Source organism: Oryctolagus cuniculus, chromosome 6 (assembly GCF_051225735.1).
Source record: "Oryctolagus cuniculus isolate XC-2025 breed Fujian yellow rabbit chromosome 6, ASM5122573v1, whole genome shotgun sequence".
In the NCBI taxonomy this organism is placed as follows: Eukaryota; Metazoa; Chordata; class Mammalia; order Lagomorpha; family Leporidae; genus Oryctolagus; species Oryctolagus cuniculus.
This window is the reverse complement of record NC_142872.1, coordinates 14787778-14807487: the sequence shown is the minus strand read 5'-3', so window position 1 is coordinate 14807487 and position 19710 is coordinate 14787778. Positions and strand designations below refer to the sequence as shown.

The 19710-nt window shown below is 43.3% G+C and overlaps 1 protein-coding gene across 15 annotated transcripts in view; it reads right to left on the bottom strand.

Annotated features, from left to right (window-relative positions):
- The window catches only part of LOC138850130 (uncharacterized), a 311379-nt gene that overhangs the window by 211202 nt on the left and 80467 nt on the right, over nucleotides 1–19710 (bottom strand). For all 15 annotated transcript variants that reach the window (XR_016235270.1, XR_016235263.1, XR_011389675.2 and 12 more), the window contains one exon: nucleotides 3388–3492. Coding sequence is in view for 3 of the 15 variants with exons in the window: in XM_089334892.1 (XP_089191018.1) it covers nucleotides 3388–3492 (105 nt within the window). In the remaining 12 variants the exon portion in view is untranslated. The remainder of the gene's footprint in view (nucleotides 1–3387; nucleotides 3493–19710) is intronic.

Here is a 19710-nt window from a genome sequence, read left to right as displayed (position 1 = left end):
CTCTGACCTCGATTTTCAAGAGACAGTAACTAAATAAAGCTTGTGTTAAGTCAGATCCTTCTAAATTCTACGAAGTAGAGAAGGGGGAGAGAGAATCCTAGGGCTGCAGGATTACAGTTGAGAATAAGACACTCAGGAAAGCAATTGTAGACAAGGTAGCATCTGAAGAGGACGTCAAAGGACCAGCCTCAGAGAAGAGTGCCCAAAAGGGGGGAGCATGAGCCAAAGCACCTGCAGAAGAAGTGCAGTATTTTACACTTCAAAGTCCTACCCCTACTCCAGTAACTGTCAGGTACTCCCAGCCTTTCCCACAAGGAAAGCATCCCAGGAAAACCCTCTCTGCCCAGGTCCAAGAAGGCTACCCACTCTGGTAACACTGGGAATAAGTACCTCAGAGGAATTTCACCTGTTTCACACCCAGCAAACCCTGTCTGGAAGAACAGGATGGAGACCTGGCCCCTGTCTGAATGCAAACAGCTCTCTCAGCTATGAATTCTTTGCTGAGATGCCCACCTGGCCTGTCAGGTGTCTTCTCTCCATTCAACTTAGCAACAGTACTTGCTGCAGAGGCTGGATGACTGGGCACTTGGTCTCAGAGCATGTGGAGAGGTGCCCATCTGTTCTGATGGACACACTACCCGCATTAAACCTTCCTTACCACTACCCTCAATCTCACACCTACATTCTTTCCTTACAGGAAGACAACAACTACTTCAGCTGCCTTTGTCAACACTGAATTTGTGCAGCTGGGGGTCCTCAAGTCTCTATTTCCCCTTTCATCCCATTTCTAAACTCTGGTTCCCACCCTTAACATCTAACTAGTCCAATGTTCCAACAGGTTTTTTTTTTTTTTTTTTTGCTGAAAAAATAAAAAATCTTAACAACATGTGCATTGCCTAAGTAGACACACATAGTCATCAAGCTTGGTAGAAAACTACAAGCAAAGAATGGCTATCATTTAGACGGATGCTGATGAGAAAGAGCCAGTGTGTATTTATTTACCAAAGCCACGTCTGAGAAGTGTGAACTCACAAACATTGTCATCTGAGTGTCGATGCAGGTAGTGCGATTAACACACTGTGGATTATCTTGTTTTCCGGAGTTGTCCTTGTGTTCACAATGACTATCAAAAGCATTTCTCGTGAAATCGATCTGAAGTCAGTGAAGATACGCACACTCAGGACTCAAAACATTGGAAGCATGTCCGTTTCCTGAAAGTCTCATTAATACTGAGGGACCCCATGAGCGATAGCACCTTCGAGACTGTCTTCAAGTCTTCTCTTCCTAAGCTGAACAAGTTAAATACCAAAGAATCCCTAATTAGCATGATTGGTTGACCCCTCAGAAGAGAAGCAGATGGAAAACAGCCTACTTCCTGCCACTGTCGGGTCAGGGAGCTCAGAAGCGCAGCTCTGTTTAGCTGACGTTAACCTGCACAGTGAGTTGCACTGAGCACCTGCTGGTAAGACCACCTGGGGACCTGCACGGCTTCCTGGAATTTCCAACGTGTTCTTCGGTTCCTTTTTTCAGCCTCTATAGAAGTTGACTATAAATCAGTTATTCTGGGCAGAACTGAGTCAACAATGCAAACACGTGTCCAAATGTTGTGACCCTCCACATGGTCAATGAAGCGGGGGCCAGATGAAGCCTGATTTACCAGTGAGTTTTTGCTCTATTATCCAGACGTCAACCCCATCTGGAATTTTCTTTAACCTCATCTAGGGGAGAACTGAAGGAGAAGCATTGCAATTGGGAAGCAGCAAATCCCACCGCCTCTCTCGACCTCCTTACTGGCACACCTCCGGGGCCCAGCCCCACTGTTGAGAGCCTTTATCTACTGAAGCTCCTCGTGGAGACTGACCCCTGGCCATTCTAACACTCCCCCCCTCCCCTCCCCTAAGCTGTCCTGCAGCACTCAGTTGACATAGTGTTCTGTGTCAGCACTTCCTGGCTGCCCAAGCTTCCTCTAAGTCCCTTGATGACAGTCCATGTCTTGTCCAGTTTTCAGATTGACGGCATAATGAAATGATGTTTCATAAAACTCAAAGAGATTCATCCGTAATGAGCAAACATATTCTAAAAGAGGTCATCGGCATCTCTGAGAGGATCATCACTCGCCCTGTGATGAGACAGTGCGGAAAGCTCCAGACACAGATTATTTCCAGTAATAACAGCAACGCAAAGTACCCCAGGGACAGCAACAAGAAACCGTCGGCCTTATTATTATTAAATAAGAACAAAGTAGGTAAAGAGGATAAAATGTCAGGCTGCAACAAAGTGCACTCAAATCAAGAAACTTAATATGAAGTGGTAATTTGGTGGCAGAGTTCTAGTGAGAAAAGGGACAAGCAAACTAATAGCAAGATAATTGCCTATACAGTGTTAGTGTCTTTGAGAACATAGACATTAGGTCTAATAGGTTAGGCATTTTTCCAAAGCAAAACTACTAAAATTACTTGTAAAATGCATTGCTTGATACTGAGATGGTGAGCCACAAAAGGTAAAAATCCCACTAGCACACATTTGCTTTTGCACACGTGTCCCTATAAAGCGTATCAGAGAAGTCTCAAGATGACAGCTCCTGGGAGCATTTCTACAGCTTGCCATGCCACTCTCACTGTGAGAAGTCAAAACTGCCTGTCACGGGTACAGGTATTTCAAGAACAGTTCACACATTTCCTTGAGATGTTCCATTTATTAGCAGTGACACGTGTCAAGATAGAGTAAATTTATATTTGAGGATCAACAGGCTTACTCACATATTCAATACCTTCAGCAAATATTTATTGAATGCCTATTACGTATCATATTCCCACATAATTAAATGCAAGCTATTTATATCACTCACGTTCCTGATTGGCAACCAACAGAGTCTAATCCAGGCTTACTCAAGAGAACAGGAAACGAGTACAACTTCAATGGGTAGGCCACAGACTCGCTGAGAGTACAGGACAGCCTGGCACAGAACAGGAAACCCACAAAGCTAGAGCCATGGCCCATGCCACGGGCCCCAGGCAGCGGGAACATCAAGCCCACTTCTGCACACTGTTTACCGGAACTTGCACCAGCTACAGCTGCTCCACCAACAATGCAGTCCCGGGAGATGGGTACTGATGCCGTCACCAGTGTCACTGAAGAAACCAGTTTTCTTCTCTTTAGGATTGTGTATGGCATTAGCTCCAGAAGTCAAATCAACAGTGGGTACATCTGACTGGTTTCATTCTAACAGAATGAGTATCTTGTATTTTGAAGCCTCCATATTTGCTCAAATTATCAATCTCTGGAATGACCTATTGTTTCTTTCACATGACAATTCTAATGTGTGTCAATAGAAAAACAGCCATTTGCAATACTGGTGTTAGATTTACACAGCACAGTTGGCCTTACCCTCGGAGGACGGCACCAGCAGGCACTCGGATGACCACTGTTCAAACAGTTCTCCCGCTCTCCTCCCAGGAGGTGATTCCTCTGTTGTACACTTACCGGATGACTCTGTGAACACAGAGCAAGTAAATGGCTCAATAACTGAACACCTCACTTCAATACATATCCAAGACTCAACATGTCAGTCTGAGGTTCATAAAGAGAACCTGAGAAACAAATATTATGAAGCTGAGTAGACAGTAAAATGGCCCTGTCACATTATGCCCATCAGAAATACTAACCTTTTTCCAACACCTATCGAGGTAGCTGTTTCTGCTAACTGCTCCTTCAATACCATAATAAGAATCGGGAAGGTATAGTTTATTAAACATTTCCTCTGGATTGCTTAACTGAATCTTGGTTTTGATTTCTTTGCCAACAGCTCATGCTATAGCTTTTGCCACCACACCAGCCAATCCAGTTTTCCTCCTTAAAGCTCACATTGTTTCTAGCAGTACTGTGCTCGGTGCCTTTCTCTCTGATATCTCTCCCCTTGCCAAATTACTATTATCAAGTTCACTCAGCAGCAATGCTATTAATGGCAATTCCCACTAATGGGAAAGTTCTTTTCTCAATCTCCTGTTTTCATTAATTTAATATAAATCCTAATTTAATACCAGTTCACAAACTTTTCCTGTGTAATGCCAATTAAGGAGTCACTGGTTTGCTACTCACAACAACGCTTAATGTCGATTATTGCAATCAACTTTTCATCTAGAAACTGAATTTAAGTGAAACTGATTTTAACATGTCTTTAAATTTGCTCAGTAATGAGTTGAAAGATTACAAAAGACAGTTCTTCTAATTTTTTATTGTTAAGAAGCTACAAATGGCTACTTGTCTTTTTTTTTTTTAAGATTTATCTATTTTAATGTCGAAGGTACACAAAGAGAAGGAGAGGCAGAGATAGAGAGAGAGAGAGAGGTTTTCCATCTGCTGGTTCACACCCCAGTTGGCCGCAACAGCCAGAGCTGCACTGATCTGAAGCCAGGAGCCAGGAGCCAGGAGCTTCTTCCGGGTCTCCCACACCATACAGGGGTCCAAGGAATGGATTCGAAGTGGAGTAGCTGGGACTCGAACCAGTGCCCATGTAGGATGCTGGCACTGCAGGCGGCGGCTTTACCCACTATGCCACATCACCGGCCCCTTGAGTTTTCTAAATGATCAAAACTTTACATCAAAAAACAAACAAACAAAACAAGAATGGGCATTTGGCCTAGCCATTAAGATGCCTGTGGCCTGTTTTGGAGTAACGAGGTTCAACACTCGCCTCAAACCCCCGATTCCAGCTTCCTGCTAACGAACACCCTGAGAAACCCTAAGTCATGCATCAAGTCATCAAATTTCCACCATCCAAAAAGCCCTGCGTTGAGCTCCTGGCTCCTAGCTCCAAGTTTCGGCCTTGGCACACACAGCTATTTGGGAATTAAGGCATCAGATGGGAGTCCTCTTCTCTCTCTGGCTCCATCTCTCTGCCCCTCAAGTTGCATGCTTGCATATATACATATGATGTTTTTAAAAAATTAGACGATACAAAAATACTAGCCTATTCAGGTAGAACTTCAGTGAAGTACCTACCAATCTTCCAGGTAATAACTTGACCGTATTTCTATCAAATAGCATTTTGATTATTTTCTTTGATCTCCTTGTATGAAGGTTGTTTCCAATTCTTGATGCTTTATACAACTGTAGCCACCACATATTGCATGGTCTTATGACAAAGTTCAAAAAGTTATGTGCTATCTTTAATTATATAAGCCATCATGAGCGTGTTAACTTCAATGAAGTCTAGGAAACAGGTATAGTTCCATCTCAGAGTGAGATGAGATAGAAAAGTAGAATACTGCACCTATGTCATGGCAGATATATTAAAATTAGAATAACCATATTGTAATATGCAACATTATACCAAGCATAGACTATTTTTTTGGTCACCTAATATGACTGCATATCAACATAAAAAGAAATTTTTTTTGACTTTTTTTGACAGGCAGAGTTAGTGAGAGAGACAGAGAAAGGTCTTCTTTTTCCGTTGGTTCACCCCCCAAATGGTTGCTACGGCTGGCACGCTGCACCGAACTGAAGCCAGGAGCCAGTTGCTTCCTTCTGGTCTCCCACGTGGGTGCAGGGCCCAAGGACTTGGGCCATCCTCCACTGCACTCCCAGGCCACAGCAGAGAGCTGGACTGGAAGAGGAGCAACCGGGACAGAATCTGTGCCCCAACCAGGACTAGAACCCAGGGTGCCGGTGCCACAGGTGGAGGATTAGCCAAATGATCCATGGCACAGGCCAAGAAATATTATTTTTAAAGTTTACATATAGCAAATTTAGATTTTTGATTCTCTAAAGTAAATATTACATACAGAATATAAAAGTCACTTCTTTGCCATACATTAAATTCTTAGTTTCAATTCTAGGATACATATCAAATGATATATTCTTTAAAAAAAAAAAAGATTTATGTGAAAGTCAGCTACACAGAGAGAGAGGCGAGGCAGAGAGAGAGAGGTCTTCCATTCAATGGTTCACTCCCCAATTGGCTGCAACATCCGGAACTACGCCAATCTGAAGTCAGGAGCCTCCTCCAGGTCTCCCATGCAGGTGCGGGGGCCCAAGGACTTGGGCCATCTTCCACTGCTTTCCCAGGGCATAGCAGAGAGCTGGATGGGAAGTTGATCAGCCAGGTCTTGAACTGGCGCCCATATGGGATGCCGACACTCCAGGCCAGAGCGTTAACCTGCTGCACCACAGTGCCGGCCCCAAATGATATATTCTTTAAAATCATTTTAATTTCCTTCAACTAACATAAAATTTAAAAATTAAAACATGCTAAGTTATCTCTGGATTAGGCCTCACAGTTAGTCATTGCTCTTAAATAGCTAGCACATGGTCAAGTAGCCTCAAAAATTACGTGTAGTATTAACTTCTCTTGCACTGAAGATATATTTCCTATAATATCCCTAACCTTCACCAATTTTTTAAAAAATGTTACTCTCAAAAATATACATAAATTTCATACAACACAATGCTATTCAAAAACAGTGAGAAAAATTCTGATTTTACTACATCTTGACAAATGTCAAGGCATCTACGAGGTTGGGGTTATGCATTTAGTACCTTCCGAATGACAACTACAGATGAATTTTCATAAATCACGGTAACAGAAAACACTTTCAATTTAAGGTTAGATGGTTCCTTTAAAAAAATAACCACATAGAGGGACAATCAAGGGACTTCAAGGTTTGCCGAGCCCCGCCTCTTCCATGCCTACAGCCACTCCTCAACAGCCATGGTAGCAATGGCGGGGGGAGGGTAGAGGTGAGTGAATGCACAGGGGGTGGGTGAAATAAAGACCCGGAAAGATACCTTGGCTTGGTCAAGTTTTTTGTTTTCATCTTTATGCTGTTCTAATCAATGCATGGCACTGCTAATACTCTTGATTATCAACTGGCAAGGAAAAGTGTCTATCATCAACTATTTTCAAATATATATAGTTTTATTACCAATATGCATTTTTCACAGAGTATGCAGATTTTTTTATACCAACCATTTCTTTGCCTCAAAATAAACTATTTTTCATTCCATTTTTCTACAATAACCTGTATTTTGCATGGCCAGCATTGTGGCATCAGTTGAAGTCCTGGCTGTTCCACTTCCCATCCAGCTCCCTGCTAATGCACCTGGGAAAGCAGCAGCAGATGTCCAAGTGCTTGGGCCCCTGCACCCACTTGGGAGACTCAGATGGAGCTCCTGGCTCCTGGCTTCAGCCTCGCCCAGCCCTGGCTGTTGTGGCCAGTTGGAGAGCAAATCGGCAGAACTTGGTGCCCCCTCTCTCTCTCTGTATCTCTAACTCCACCTCTCAAATAAAGAAGAATAATTATCTTATTTAATAAAAATCCTCATACCTAACCAATGCCAATGCCATAAATTTACATACTGATATGGGAATGTGGCTTTCTTTAGAGTTCTGTCCTTATCAACTCATCTTGGAGACTGTGAAGAAAAAGTTAAAACTGGTAATTTTCCATCAGAACTCTGTTTTCGCCAACTAAACCACTACTCACACAGTGAGAATGTTTTAGCTGAAAGTGTACCACGCAAAGATTGTTTTCACTCATCAACGTGTCCCAGCCAGAGACTGCTATTAATTTTGTCTCTCAAAGTGACAAGAAGCAGGTCAGCCTTGCACAGTGAGATCCTTTTTTCCTGAGACCAGAACTCCGGAGGCCACCAACCCAAGAGAGGTCAGTGTCTTACATCCATACGGCAACCTTAGAACAGAGGATCGCCAGACAGGGCCTTCCTGGAGCAGTCAGAAGCTGGAATAAGCAAGGAGTGTCAGAGCTGGGGTAACAGAGAGCGTAAGAGAAGATTCCAGTTCTAGTCACAGTACAGGGAGGTATGGTTTAGACACTCATTGCCCAGTTCCCAGGGAACACTGTAGTCCCGTATTAATCATTCCACCCTCTGGAGAAAAATTCCTCATTCCCGACAGCATTATTCCCTGGAAGACAAGGAATGGCCTTGTAGAGATTCCATAGTAAATCAATTGTTGCCAGTTATTGCTGTTTCTGTCAACACAACCAGTAGCAGGGCCTCTCTCCTAAGTTTCTCAGTTTGAAAAATAATGTATTGGCTAATATTTAACTAAGGAGAACTCATAAAGCCTTTTGCAAATTGTCAGAAGCCAAATAAACAGGTATAAAAACATATAAAATAGGATGAGTCCATTTACACAATTGACACGGTTTAGCATCATTAGTTAATATCCCTGTAATAAATTTCTGAGGTTATTTAAGGCCAGTAACAAGAAAATTATTCAATTCTTGTCATTTGCTTCTGAAAATCCCAGCTCAATATAAACTTGCTAAATACAGAGCAGGGAAAATTATTTTGTTTAGAAGACCCAAGTTAATAAAGTTGCTAAAATTAGAGATACTTTATAGTATCACAAAATAATTCTATGAACACTAGCTGGTTTTTCCATGGGTACTTTCAATTAGCCTTTATGATCTTGTGGAGTGACATCTTAAGGCACCAAATCCTCCTGGTTCACCCATTCTTAGTTCACACAGAGGTTTAATTTCTGTAGAGATCCACACAATATAAGGAGACTAACTCTGTGAGAAATGGGCAACTACATCAAAGACTAACTAGGTTCAAGAATCTGATAGACAAGAATAAGCAAGTATGGAAGATCAAGGGAGAGGAGAAATATGGGAACTAAAGCTGACAAAGTATGAACAGTGAGAGGAAGTACAAGGGTCAATAGAAACAAGGGCAAAGGAAGAGAAACTAGAAACCCGCAGTACTGCACATGCCATTCAGTGCCCATCACAAATTCAGGCTTACGGCAGTTGTTACCAATAAAGTTAAACTCCGGAACAGCGGGGCCAGCGCTGTGGTGTTGAAGCCCTAGCCTACAGTGCCAGCATCCCTTATGGGCACTGATTCGAGTCCCAGCTGCTCCACTTCTGATCCAGCTCCCTACTAACGCACCTGGGAAAGCAGCAGAGGATGCTCAAGTCCTTGGCCCCTTGCAGCCTCATGGGAGACCTGGAAGAAACTTCTAGCTTCAGATCAGCTCACCTCCAGCCACTGCAGCCATTTGGGGAGTGAACCAGCAAATGGAAGACCTCTTTCACTCTGTGTCTCTACCTCTCTGTAACTCTCCCAAATAAATAAATCTTAAAATAAAAAAGTCATTTGGATGTGAGCAAGAATGTTTAAAAAAGAAACTCATGATTAGGCAATCACCGTCGGCAACAGACAGCAGCAATACAGTAGCTAGATCTTGGATCTTGATCTTGACTCTGCCACTTGTTGACAGCATGATGTCAGGTTAAAATCACTCAGGTTTCCTCGTTGTTAACATGGGGACAGCACCACCCGCCTCACAGACCACCATGAACAACACTAACTACAATGCCTGTCCCAGACACAGACACAGGCATGCAATCTCTTCTTGATAAATTTTGATTTCCCTCTTTTTTTTTCATTTCAATTCTTTCTTCAACTCATCTGTCATTAGGAAATAAGAATGTCCTTTAACAATAAGCTTTCTCTCTCCCTTTTAGTTGAATCATTAAATGATTACTGACACATGCATTACTGTATGTATTGTCACTGTAAAAATATCTAATAGTATGGAAGTATGCAGAGTAAAATGTTTGCCTACTCATTCTTCTGCCTACAAAATCATCCTTACTCCAGAAGTCACAAATTCAGCAGTTGCATATTTATTTGTTAGCTGTTTCCTGTAGACACATATAGATATATTGATACTGTCAAAATTGATGCTATAGATTATAATGAGACTCTTGTCTACACTTTTGATTTGCTCTCAACTTTCCATTCTTTGTTTTTAGCTTCCTATCAGGCCATTCCAATATAAGTAAGATGTTAGCATATTTTAAGAGATTTTCTTTACTTTCTCCATTCATTTCTTCATTCCTTCAATGAGAAAAAAAATGCTATGTTCCAGTCATCTAGAAATTTTAATTATAGGAGACAGCGCTATGGCATAGGGTATAAAGCCACTGCCTACAGTGCTGGCATCCCATAGGAGTGCTGTTTTGAGTCCTGACTATTACACTTTGGATCTGGCTCCCTGCTAATGGGCCTGAGAAAACTGTGGAAGATGGCCAAAGTGCTTGGGCCTCTGTACCCACATCAGAGACCTGGAAAAAGCTCCTGGCTATGGATCAGCAGGGCCCCGACTGGGGTGGCCATTTGAGAAGTAATCCAGCAGGTGGAAAGGGTCCCTATCTCTACCCACTCCTCCCCGGCCCCGTAACTCTACTTTTCAAATAAATAAATAAATATTTAAAATTAAAAAATTATAAAAATCAATTTAGGTCTTCTGGTTAAAGATGAAGTAAATGCACTTTTAGTGTACTGTTCTTTACAGAAAATTCAGACAATCACTGAAGTTAGACGATCATTAAAGTCCTGTATTCAGGGGCCAGTGCAGTGACAGAGGGTAAAGCTGCCACCTACAGTGCCAGCATCCCATATGGGCACTGGTTCAAGTCCCAGCTGCTCCTGTTCCAATCCAGCCCTCCGCTATGGCCTGGGGAAGCACTGGAAGATGGTCCAAGGACCCCTGCACCTGGGTGGGAAACCCTAGAGAAGCTCTAGGCTCCTGGCTTCAGATTGGCACAGCTCCGGCCATTGTGGCCACTTGGGGAGCAAACCAGCAGATGGAAGACCTCTCTCTCTCTCTCTCTGCCTCTGCCTCTCTGTAACTCTGCTTTTCAAATAAATAAATTTTTTAAAAAAGTTTCATATTCAATAACACAGTAAGCTGGCCACAACTTCAAAGTGGAACTACATAGAGGTTTTCAAAGAACTATAAGGTGTAAGGTAGAAGTAAATCTGTGTCATACTGTGTTATCTCAGGTGCCAAGCAAAATAGATTTTATGTAAGAATATCACAGTTCTATCTTATCAAAAGATAGTCACTGGGGCCAGCATTGTGACATAGCGGGAAAAGCCACCTCCTACATTGCCGGCATCTAATATGGGCACTGGTTTGAGACTCAGCTACTCTACTTCCAGTCCAGCTCTCTGATATGGCCTGGTAAAGCAGAAGATGGCCCAAGTTATTGAGCCCCTGTTCCCACGTGGGATACCCAGAAGATGCTCCTGGCTCCTAGCTTTGGATCAGTGCAGAACCGGCTATTCAGGCCATTTGGAGGGTGAAGCAGAAGATGGAAGACCTCTCTCTATATCTGCCTCTCTGTAACTCTGCCTTTCAAATACATAGAGGAATCTTTAAAAAATAGTCATCACACATACCAAAGCTAAAGATGCTAATAGAACACAAAAGAATCAAAAAGGACCCTGTTGGATACAAGAGAATATCAAGTATAACTCAATGGAAGAACACTTTCAGCCATCTTAATGACACCTTAACATTAAAGCATGGATCCTTGCTGTATTTCAGCCTGAAGAGATTATTTTTAACCTATTTTCCTGATGTTATTAACATTTTACAATATTGTAACTTACCCTCATCTCACTTTTTCTACTGGTGTTACTATTTTATTTCTATGTATATTCTAGACTCAACAAAACATGACAGTTACTGTTTTTGCAAGGTCAGTGTTTATTTCAACTTCTTCTCATCATTTATGGTCTCCGTTGCTTCCTGTATTACAATGTTTGTACCTGAGTTCATTTTCCCTCCCCCTTTTGCTAGCTCTTTTATTTCAGAGCACATCCCTCCTTTTTTGTTCCTTAAAAACTACCTTTATTTTGCCTCTGTTTTGAAGGACAGTCCCTCTGGGTCAATCATTTTACACCATCAACTTTTACTGTTTACTCTCAGAGATGGCATTCTACCGTCTTCTAACTTGCATCATTCTTGGGACACATCAGTTGTACTCTGTTATTGCTTCTTGCAAGGTAAGATCACCTAAAATTTTATTTTTTTCCTGTTATCTTAAAGGCAAAGAGAGAGAAAGTTATCTTTTTTTTTTTCTTGTTTGACAGGCAGAGTGGACAGTGAGATAGAGAGACAGAGAGAAAGGTCTTCCTTTGCCGTTGGTTCACCCTCCAATGGCCGCCGCGGCCGGCGTGCTGCGGCCAGCACACCTCACTGATCCAATGGCAGGAGCTAGGTTATCTTTTATCTAGAGCCTCACTCTCCAGGTGCCCACAGCAGCCAGCTCAAGGCCAGGTTGAAGCCAGGAGTCAAACTCAATCCAGGTCTTCCAAGTGAGTGGCAGGGACTCAAATTCTTTCATTTTTTAAAGATTTATTTGAAAGACAGAGTTACAGAGAGAGGCAGAGACAGAGAGAGAGGCCTTCTATCCACTGGTTCACTCTCCCATTGGCCGCAATGGCCCGGGCTATGCCGATCCGAAGCCAGGAGCCAGGAGCTTCCTCCGTGTCTACCACGTGTGTACAGGGGCCCAAGGACTTGGGCCATCCTCTACATCTTTCCCAGGCCATAGCTCTCATAAGAGGAGCAGCCAGGACTAGAACCGGTGCCCATATGGGATGCCAGCACTTCAGGCCAGGGTGTTAACTCGATGCATTGGCTCTGGGAGTCAAAATCTTTTTTGTTTTTTGTTTTTTGTTTTTTGACAGGCAGAGTTAGAGAGAGAGAGACAGAGAAAGGTCTTCCTTTTCTGTTGGTTCACCCCCAAAATGGCCACTGCGGCCGGCACTGCGCTGATCCGAAGCCAGGAGCCAGGTGCTTCCTCCTGGTCTCCCATGCGGGTGCAGGACCCAAGCACTTGGGCCATCCTCCACTGCACTCGTGGGCCACAGCAGAGAGCTGGCCTGGAAGAGGAGCAACCGGGACAGAATCCGGCGCCCCGACCAGGACTAGAAGCCGGGGTGCCGGCGCTGCAGGTGGAGGATTAGCCTAGTGAGCCGCGGCGCCGGCCAGGACTCAAATTCTTGACCCATAACCTGCTGTTTTCCAGGGTACACATCAGCAGGAAACTGGATTGAGTGAAGGAGGGGCTCAGAGCCAACGACTCCAGTAAGGGCACTGCAGCAAGCATCCTAAGTACCACACCCAGTACCCGCACAGTAGCCTTGCGGCCTGCTGGCTGCTTAGAATCTTTCCTTTGACTTGCAGACCTTTCCCTCTGATATTCCCAGATGTGGGTCTCCTTGTATTTACTACACTGGCAGTTATTGTGACTTGCGAAGATGAGGATTTCTCGCAACTTTGGGTTCCAGAGCTCCCGACAGAACCAGGACACCGTCAGTTTCCCCAGAAAAGCAGCGCTGCCGTTAAGGCTCCCACGTTTTAACCCTGTCGTCCCAGCGCAGGCTGTCGGTGAGAGCCTTGCAGGTTGCTTTTCCCCCTAACAAATTCTGTTCCCAAGCTGGGACCAATCCCCTGTTTGTGTCCAGAATGAACAATGGCCTCAGGGAGCAAATCTCTTCTAACAGATTAACTCACAGCATTTTTCCTCTCGCTGAAATTTGAGCACAGCTGCTTCTCTTTGGTTTTGCTGATCTATGATTTCTTTAAAATATGGTAGTTTGAAGGCTATTTGGCTTTTTCTAGTCACAACAGAAGGGTTTGGGCCTGTCAGATAAGGTAAACTGATGGACGGGGCCAGAGTGAACGCACACTGAAGCCAAGATCAGTGCCAACTGATGGCTGAACTTGGACCCCACTGTGGGTGTTCTATTTGTTTTCTTCCACTGCATACAAAGTACCACAACCTTGGTGACGTAAAGCACCTCACCTTCATTCTCTCTGGGGTTCTGCGTGTCAGTAGGCTCTGCACAGCTGAGCTGGGTGCTCTGCTCACCACTTCCCCAGGCTGCAGTCCGTGTGTTCATCACACTGCATCCCTTTGTACAACCCGGGATAATCTTTCACGATCAGAGTGGCTGGCACCGTTCAGTTCCTTGCAGCTCTAAGACGGAGGACCTATTTTCCTCGCTGAGAATGTCCGTTAGGATCTGAGAATGCTCGTACCTGTCTTTCAGGGAGGCCTCTCACAGGTCCTCACACAGACCCTCTCACAACCCAACAACTCACTTGTTCCGTGTCACAAGGACAATCGCTCGCCTCTGTGCCCAGGTGGATGCAAGTCAACTCTGTGAGTGACTATGCCACCACCTCTGCCATATTGTCTCGCCTAGAATCTAGTCACAGATTCTGCCTACATTCAGTGAGGGGGGATTTTACAAGGTCTTGACTCAACGGGGTCACCTCGTTCTGGGCACCACACTGCCAGTTAAGAGCAGGAACTGTGGCCCACTGGAGAACATCTACTTCCTTGATGAAAAGTGGTGTTGTTCAGCTGCAGTGTTGCTCTGCATTCAACCAACAAAGCCGACCCACTATTTTCAAATCTTTCCATTTGTGGGGAGGAGAGAAGATTGCAGATAGATAATTATGAGGGGTTTACCAGTTTTTAATTTTAACTGCAAAAATACACTATACAGATAAATAATTGTCAAGCCAAATAAAGTACAATTGCAAGCTGCGTCTACCCCTGGAGCCACCAGATTTCAGGTTGCTGTCAACAGACTTTCTAACTGTGACCATTCAAAACTGAGGGAAGTTGTACACCAGAGAGCAATCATAGCTATGAGAACATACTTAGGAATATAAATCTAACTATAAATCACAGATCACCCTTTCTCAATAATGAGACAACCACAACCACACACACTCACATTAACCAACATTTTCCCCAATTCAAAGACATGTGGTAATCATAAATAAAATGCTAAAATGAACCTTTCTATAAAGCCTACACCACAGCAGGAAAAATAAACAAATGGAAAAGTTGATAAGTAAGTTATGTTTCAGTAAACAGCATACAAGAAAACAATTCATAGTTGAAGTGCTTGAAGTAGTTACAAATAATCTGAAATGCACAATGTAACCAATATTTTAATTTAAGAATATATACAGGATTGGCCAGTGCTGTGGCTCACTTGGCTAATCCTCCACCTGCAGCACCGGTACCCCGGGTACTAGTCCCGGTTGCCCCTCTTCCAGGCCAGCTCTCTGTTGTGGCCCAGGAAGGCAGTGGAGGATGGCCCAAGTGCTTGGGCCCTGCACCCCATGCGAGACCAGGAGGAAGCACATGGCTCCTGGCTTCGTATCAGCACAGTGCGCTGGCCGTGGCAGCCATTAGGGGAGTAAACCAACAGAAGGAAGACCTTTCTCTCTGTCTCTTTCTCATTGTCTATAACTCTCTCTGTCTCTCTAACTCTGCCTGTCAAAAAAAAAAAAAAAAAGAACATATGTATGATTGCAGAAAAGATGTAGTAAAAAAAACCTTTGTGAACAAATTCTAGGAACGTTTGTTCTGACTCCTCTGTGTTCGGCTTTGTATTAGATGTGGAGTGGATAAGCTGCTCCTTACCATCGTTTTATTGGGTGACAGTGAAGACACCAACAACTAAACCATTTTTTTGGTTAAAAAAAAGACAAAAGCAAATGTCTTACCATGTTTAAGTGATCTGAATAATTCAGAAAAAAATGGACAACAAAAACAATCTTAAAATATTAAGGCAGCAAGGTTTCCTGAAATTAAGAAGAATTTTAAGTAATACAGTAGAAGGAACAGTTTGGGAACGGATGTAAAATGAGGAAGACAGCAATGTCAGCTTTGCAGCAGTAACCGGCAGCATCAAAATGCTTCTGGCTGGAACTCCTACCATGTCTTTTCTCTTCACAGTCCACTGGTCTATGCCAGTCACACGATCAAGCATGGTAAGGCATTGGGAAAACACAATCGTCCAACAAGTAAAGTGGTGGATGAGCAGGAATAATGCCATCAACTATAAACACCTGCATAATATGTAACTTGAAAAACTTAGACACAAGGGGTGGGCACTGTGGTACCATGAGTTAATTTACCACTAGGGACACCCACATCCCTCATTATAGTGCCAGTTCAAGACTGGCTACTTCACTTCTGATCCAGCTTTTTGCTAATATTCCTGGCAAGGCAAGCAGATGATGGCCCAAAAAACTGGGTCCCTGTCATCCCCATGGGAGACCCAGATAGAGTTCTAGGCTCTTAGCTTTGGCCTGACCCTACATAGCTGTTGTGGGCATTTGGGGAGAGAACCAGAGGAAGAAAAATCAATCCACCCATCTATTTCTTTATCATTATATAGCTATATCTATATATCTGTAGCCATCTTCCTGAGTCACTCTGCCTTTTGAATAAATAAATTCATGAGTCTTTTTTTAAAAATAAAGGAAAAAGTCTTTTGGTATCGAAGTTCATTTTTTCAAAAAAGTAGGAGGATGGAAGGAAACTGAGTAGGCTCTCTGGTACTACTCCACAAAAGCGGAGCTTGGAGAATGTTTCTATGGGAAAGAACACATGACTTGAGAATTCTAGGTGTGCCCAGGTTGCCTGGTGGCAGTGAGATATGGCTTTCTCTCTTCCATGTTCTCTCCGGTTACTACAAGATCTAAGGACTGGGATACACACCATTTTCTGCCATCCCAGCAAGCAGATCTCCAGATTGGATTCCGCTACTGAGAGGAACCTGCACAAGACTGAGAAGGCAGAGCCACGTGGTGTGGTGCTGGGGGAGGCAAGCGTACAGGCTTTGGCAAATGGGAGCTGCTAGCATCTTCCTGCAAATCGTACATTTGATGCTAAGTGATGACTGGGCCATCACCATGGCATGGTAAGCTCAATCTCCACACCGCAGCACCAGCACCCACTATGGGCACTGGTTCCTGTCCCAGCTGCTCCTCTTCCAAACCAGCCCACTGCTAGTGGCCCAGGGAAGCAGTCGGAGATGGCCCAAGTGTTTGGACCCCTGCACCTGCATGGGAGACCTTGAAGAAGCTCCTGGCTCCTGGCTTTGGATCATCCCAGCTCTGGCCATTTCGGCCATGTAAGGAGTGAACCGGCAGATGGAAGACATTTCTGTCTCTCCCTCTCTGTCTATAATTCTACAAATAAATAACAGTGATTACTGTCCTTTCTGATTTCCCAATGTCACCATCCCCAACTGCCATTTCTGCAACTCTTTCAACACTTAGTAAACCTCTACCTGCCTCCCTCAAACTCCTCCTGTCTTGGGGTGCCTGGAATAATTTTCAGTTTCTCTAATGAAACTTCATTGAATATATACAAAACTGGCATACCAGTGAGTGCCAAAACTCAGGACAAAACACCCATATTCTTTTAAAAACTACTGTGTTGTAAAATACTCTTTTAAATAAATAAAGCAAAGAACCTAAGAATGGAGAAACCAATAGATAGAACTCAAGAAATACAGAACCAACACTTTTAAAATTGGGGGAAATTTATTACAAAATATAAATGTTATGAATTTTGAGATTTAATATTAAAAGCTACCAAAATCCAGGAGGTAATTAACAAAGAGTTAGATGACATATTTTAATGTGCTCACAGTAGGTCATGGAAAAATGCTAGCTAAAGCTAAAGAATTTGACTTTTCAAATTAACTCCAAACTCCTTAAGTTTTTTCATGATCATTTTTTCTTTTTTTACTGATTTATTTGAAAGAGTAACAGAGACAGAAAGAGATCTTCCATCTGCTGGTTCACTTCTCAAACAGTTGCAACAGGGCCTTTAAAAATAGCAATCATGATATAGTTTCCATAAAATTCTACCTATAAGTCCTCTTGTATCACTACCAGCCTGTTTATCAAATTACTTGTTAATATATGAATAGTTGTATTTGGGTTGAATTTGCAATTTTATTTTTATAATTTTATCTGCTATTTAATTTTTTAATAATATTAGTAAAGTCTCTACTCATTCTGTATCAAAACAAAATCAATAAATGCTTTTGGCCTATCACTCCTGGCAAGCACACTATATACTGCTTTAGATTTGTGAATAATCTTTTGCCTTATAGTAACATGAGCCACATTATTCATTTCCATACAATTGATTGGTTGCATTTGGAGTTGAACTATTTTTTTTAAGTAGCACAATTTATTTAACTAAGCAACTCCAGAGAGCTTATGGGAAAAATATGATCTTGAAAATGAAAGTTAAATCAGTAACAGCACATGCCAATGCAAGAGCAAGCTTTATTTCTTCTCTCCAACTCGAGTTAGTTATAGCTGCTAACTTGTTATTAAACAGCTTTTATTCTAATCAGTTAAAATGAGGAGAGGGTTCAAAACAAAACTCATAAATTCCTTAAATAATTTTTCTTGGTTAAAAAAAGCATGAGAAGCCGGCGCTCTGAGGAGTAATCACTTGCAGATCTTAGAAAAAGGTCACTGATTCTTCAGCTGTCGACACGCCTGCTCCAATGGAACAGCTTTGAACAGAATGAAGCAAGGATCTCTCGGCTGAAGCAACTTCCCATTCTGAAAATCAAGACACACACACACCAGCATTCGCACCTTGCATGCTGTTTTCTACACCACGTATCCGCTGTAACTTGTCAGTGAACATATTTGGAAGGCACAGCAAGGCGCTGACACGCGTCCATCAGAGCAACACAGATCATGTTCTTAGCTGCTGACTCGGTCGTCCACGGAAACACTGAGGTTTTCATCTTTGAACACAGAAAAACAGCTCCCATCCACTGGTTCACACCCCAGTTGCGCACAGTGGCCTCTGGTTGGGGCTGGACACAATTTAGATCTCCTGCGTGGGTGGCAGCAAGCAAACCACTTGGGCCATCACCGCTGCTTCCCACAGTCTGCGTTAGTGTGAAGCTACTACAGTCAGGAACCAAGTCTGCCAGTGAAACCCAGCACTAACACTCACGGCTTGGCCAGACTCCCAGCACCATCATATAACCTTCAAGAGGCACAAACCCTAGGAGAAAGGGATTTTCTGATGTGGCCTGATAGATGGTCACAGAGATGGCCCATGATGTCACAAACAGAGCTGACGGGGAAGCACCAACTGCACCCAGAATTGGACTTGGAGTGTTCATGATACAGCCGGGTTCCAAACATCCTGTTCATTATATTCGTGCTTTAAAGAAGATTTGTTTATTCACTTGAAAGAGTTACAGAGAGAGAGGGAGAGGGAGAGAGAGAGGGAGAGGGGGAGAGAGAGAGAGAGAGAGAGAGAGATCTTCCATCCACTGGTTCACTCCCCAGATGACTGTAACCGCCACACCTGGGCCAGGCTGAAGCCAGATTCTTCTTCTGGGCTCCCCACGTGGGAGCAGGGGCACAAGCACATGGACAATACGCTGTTACTTTCGCAGGCCCATCAGCAGGGAGCTGGATGAGGAGCAGTCTGGCCAGGACTCACAGCAGCACCCACACGGGATGCGGTGCAGAAGGTAGCTTAACCTGCTCTGCTACAGGGCTGGTCCCTGATCATTAAGCTCTTCTAATTGCAACTTTAGACTATGCTAATAATCTCAGAGATACCGTCAAACAGAACATACTATAGCAATGCCACGGAAAAGCTACCGCCCTCGTGTCTTCAGGCTGATGAAGTCAAACTGAACCAGCAGTGCACAGAGGCAGCGAAAGTCTCATACTTTTTATGTAAGATCAACAGTAAAATCTTTCTTTAATCAAAAATGAATTTACTGTAGAAAGCGGGAATACTGCATGTTTGATGCTTTTGGATACTTTAGTGGATTTCCTTTACAAAGTTACTACTGCCCCGTACTTGGATCGTAGATGTAGATTTGTGAGTACAAGTAAAAGGGGAGCTTTGAAACCATCAAGTCTGACAAGGAGCATTTCTGTCTACATAAATGTATGTGAATCCATTAAATACCAGAGATTTACATTCTATGGAGTAGAATTTTCTAGTAGTTTCCGGTACTTTCGTAGTAGTCACACAGGCCACTACCTCCTTTCTGTTATGC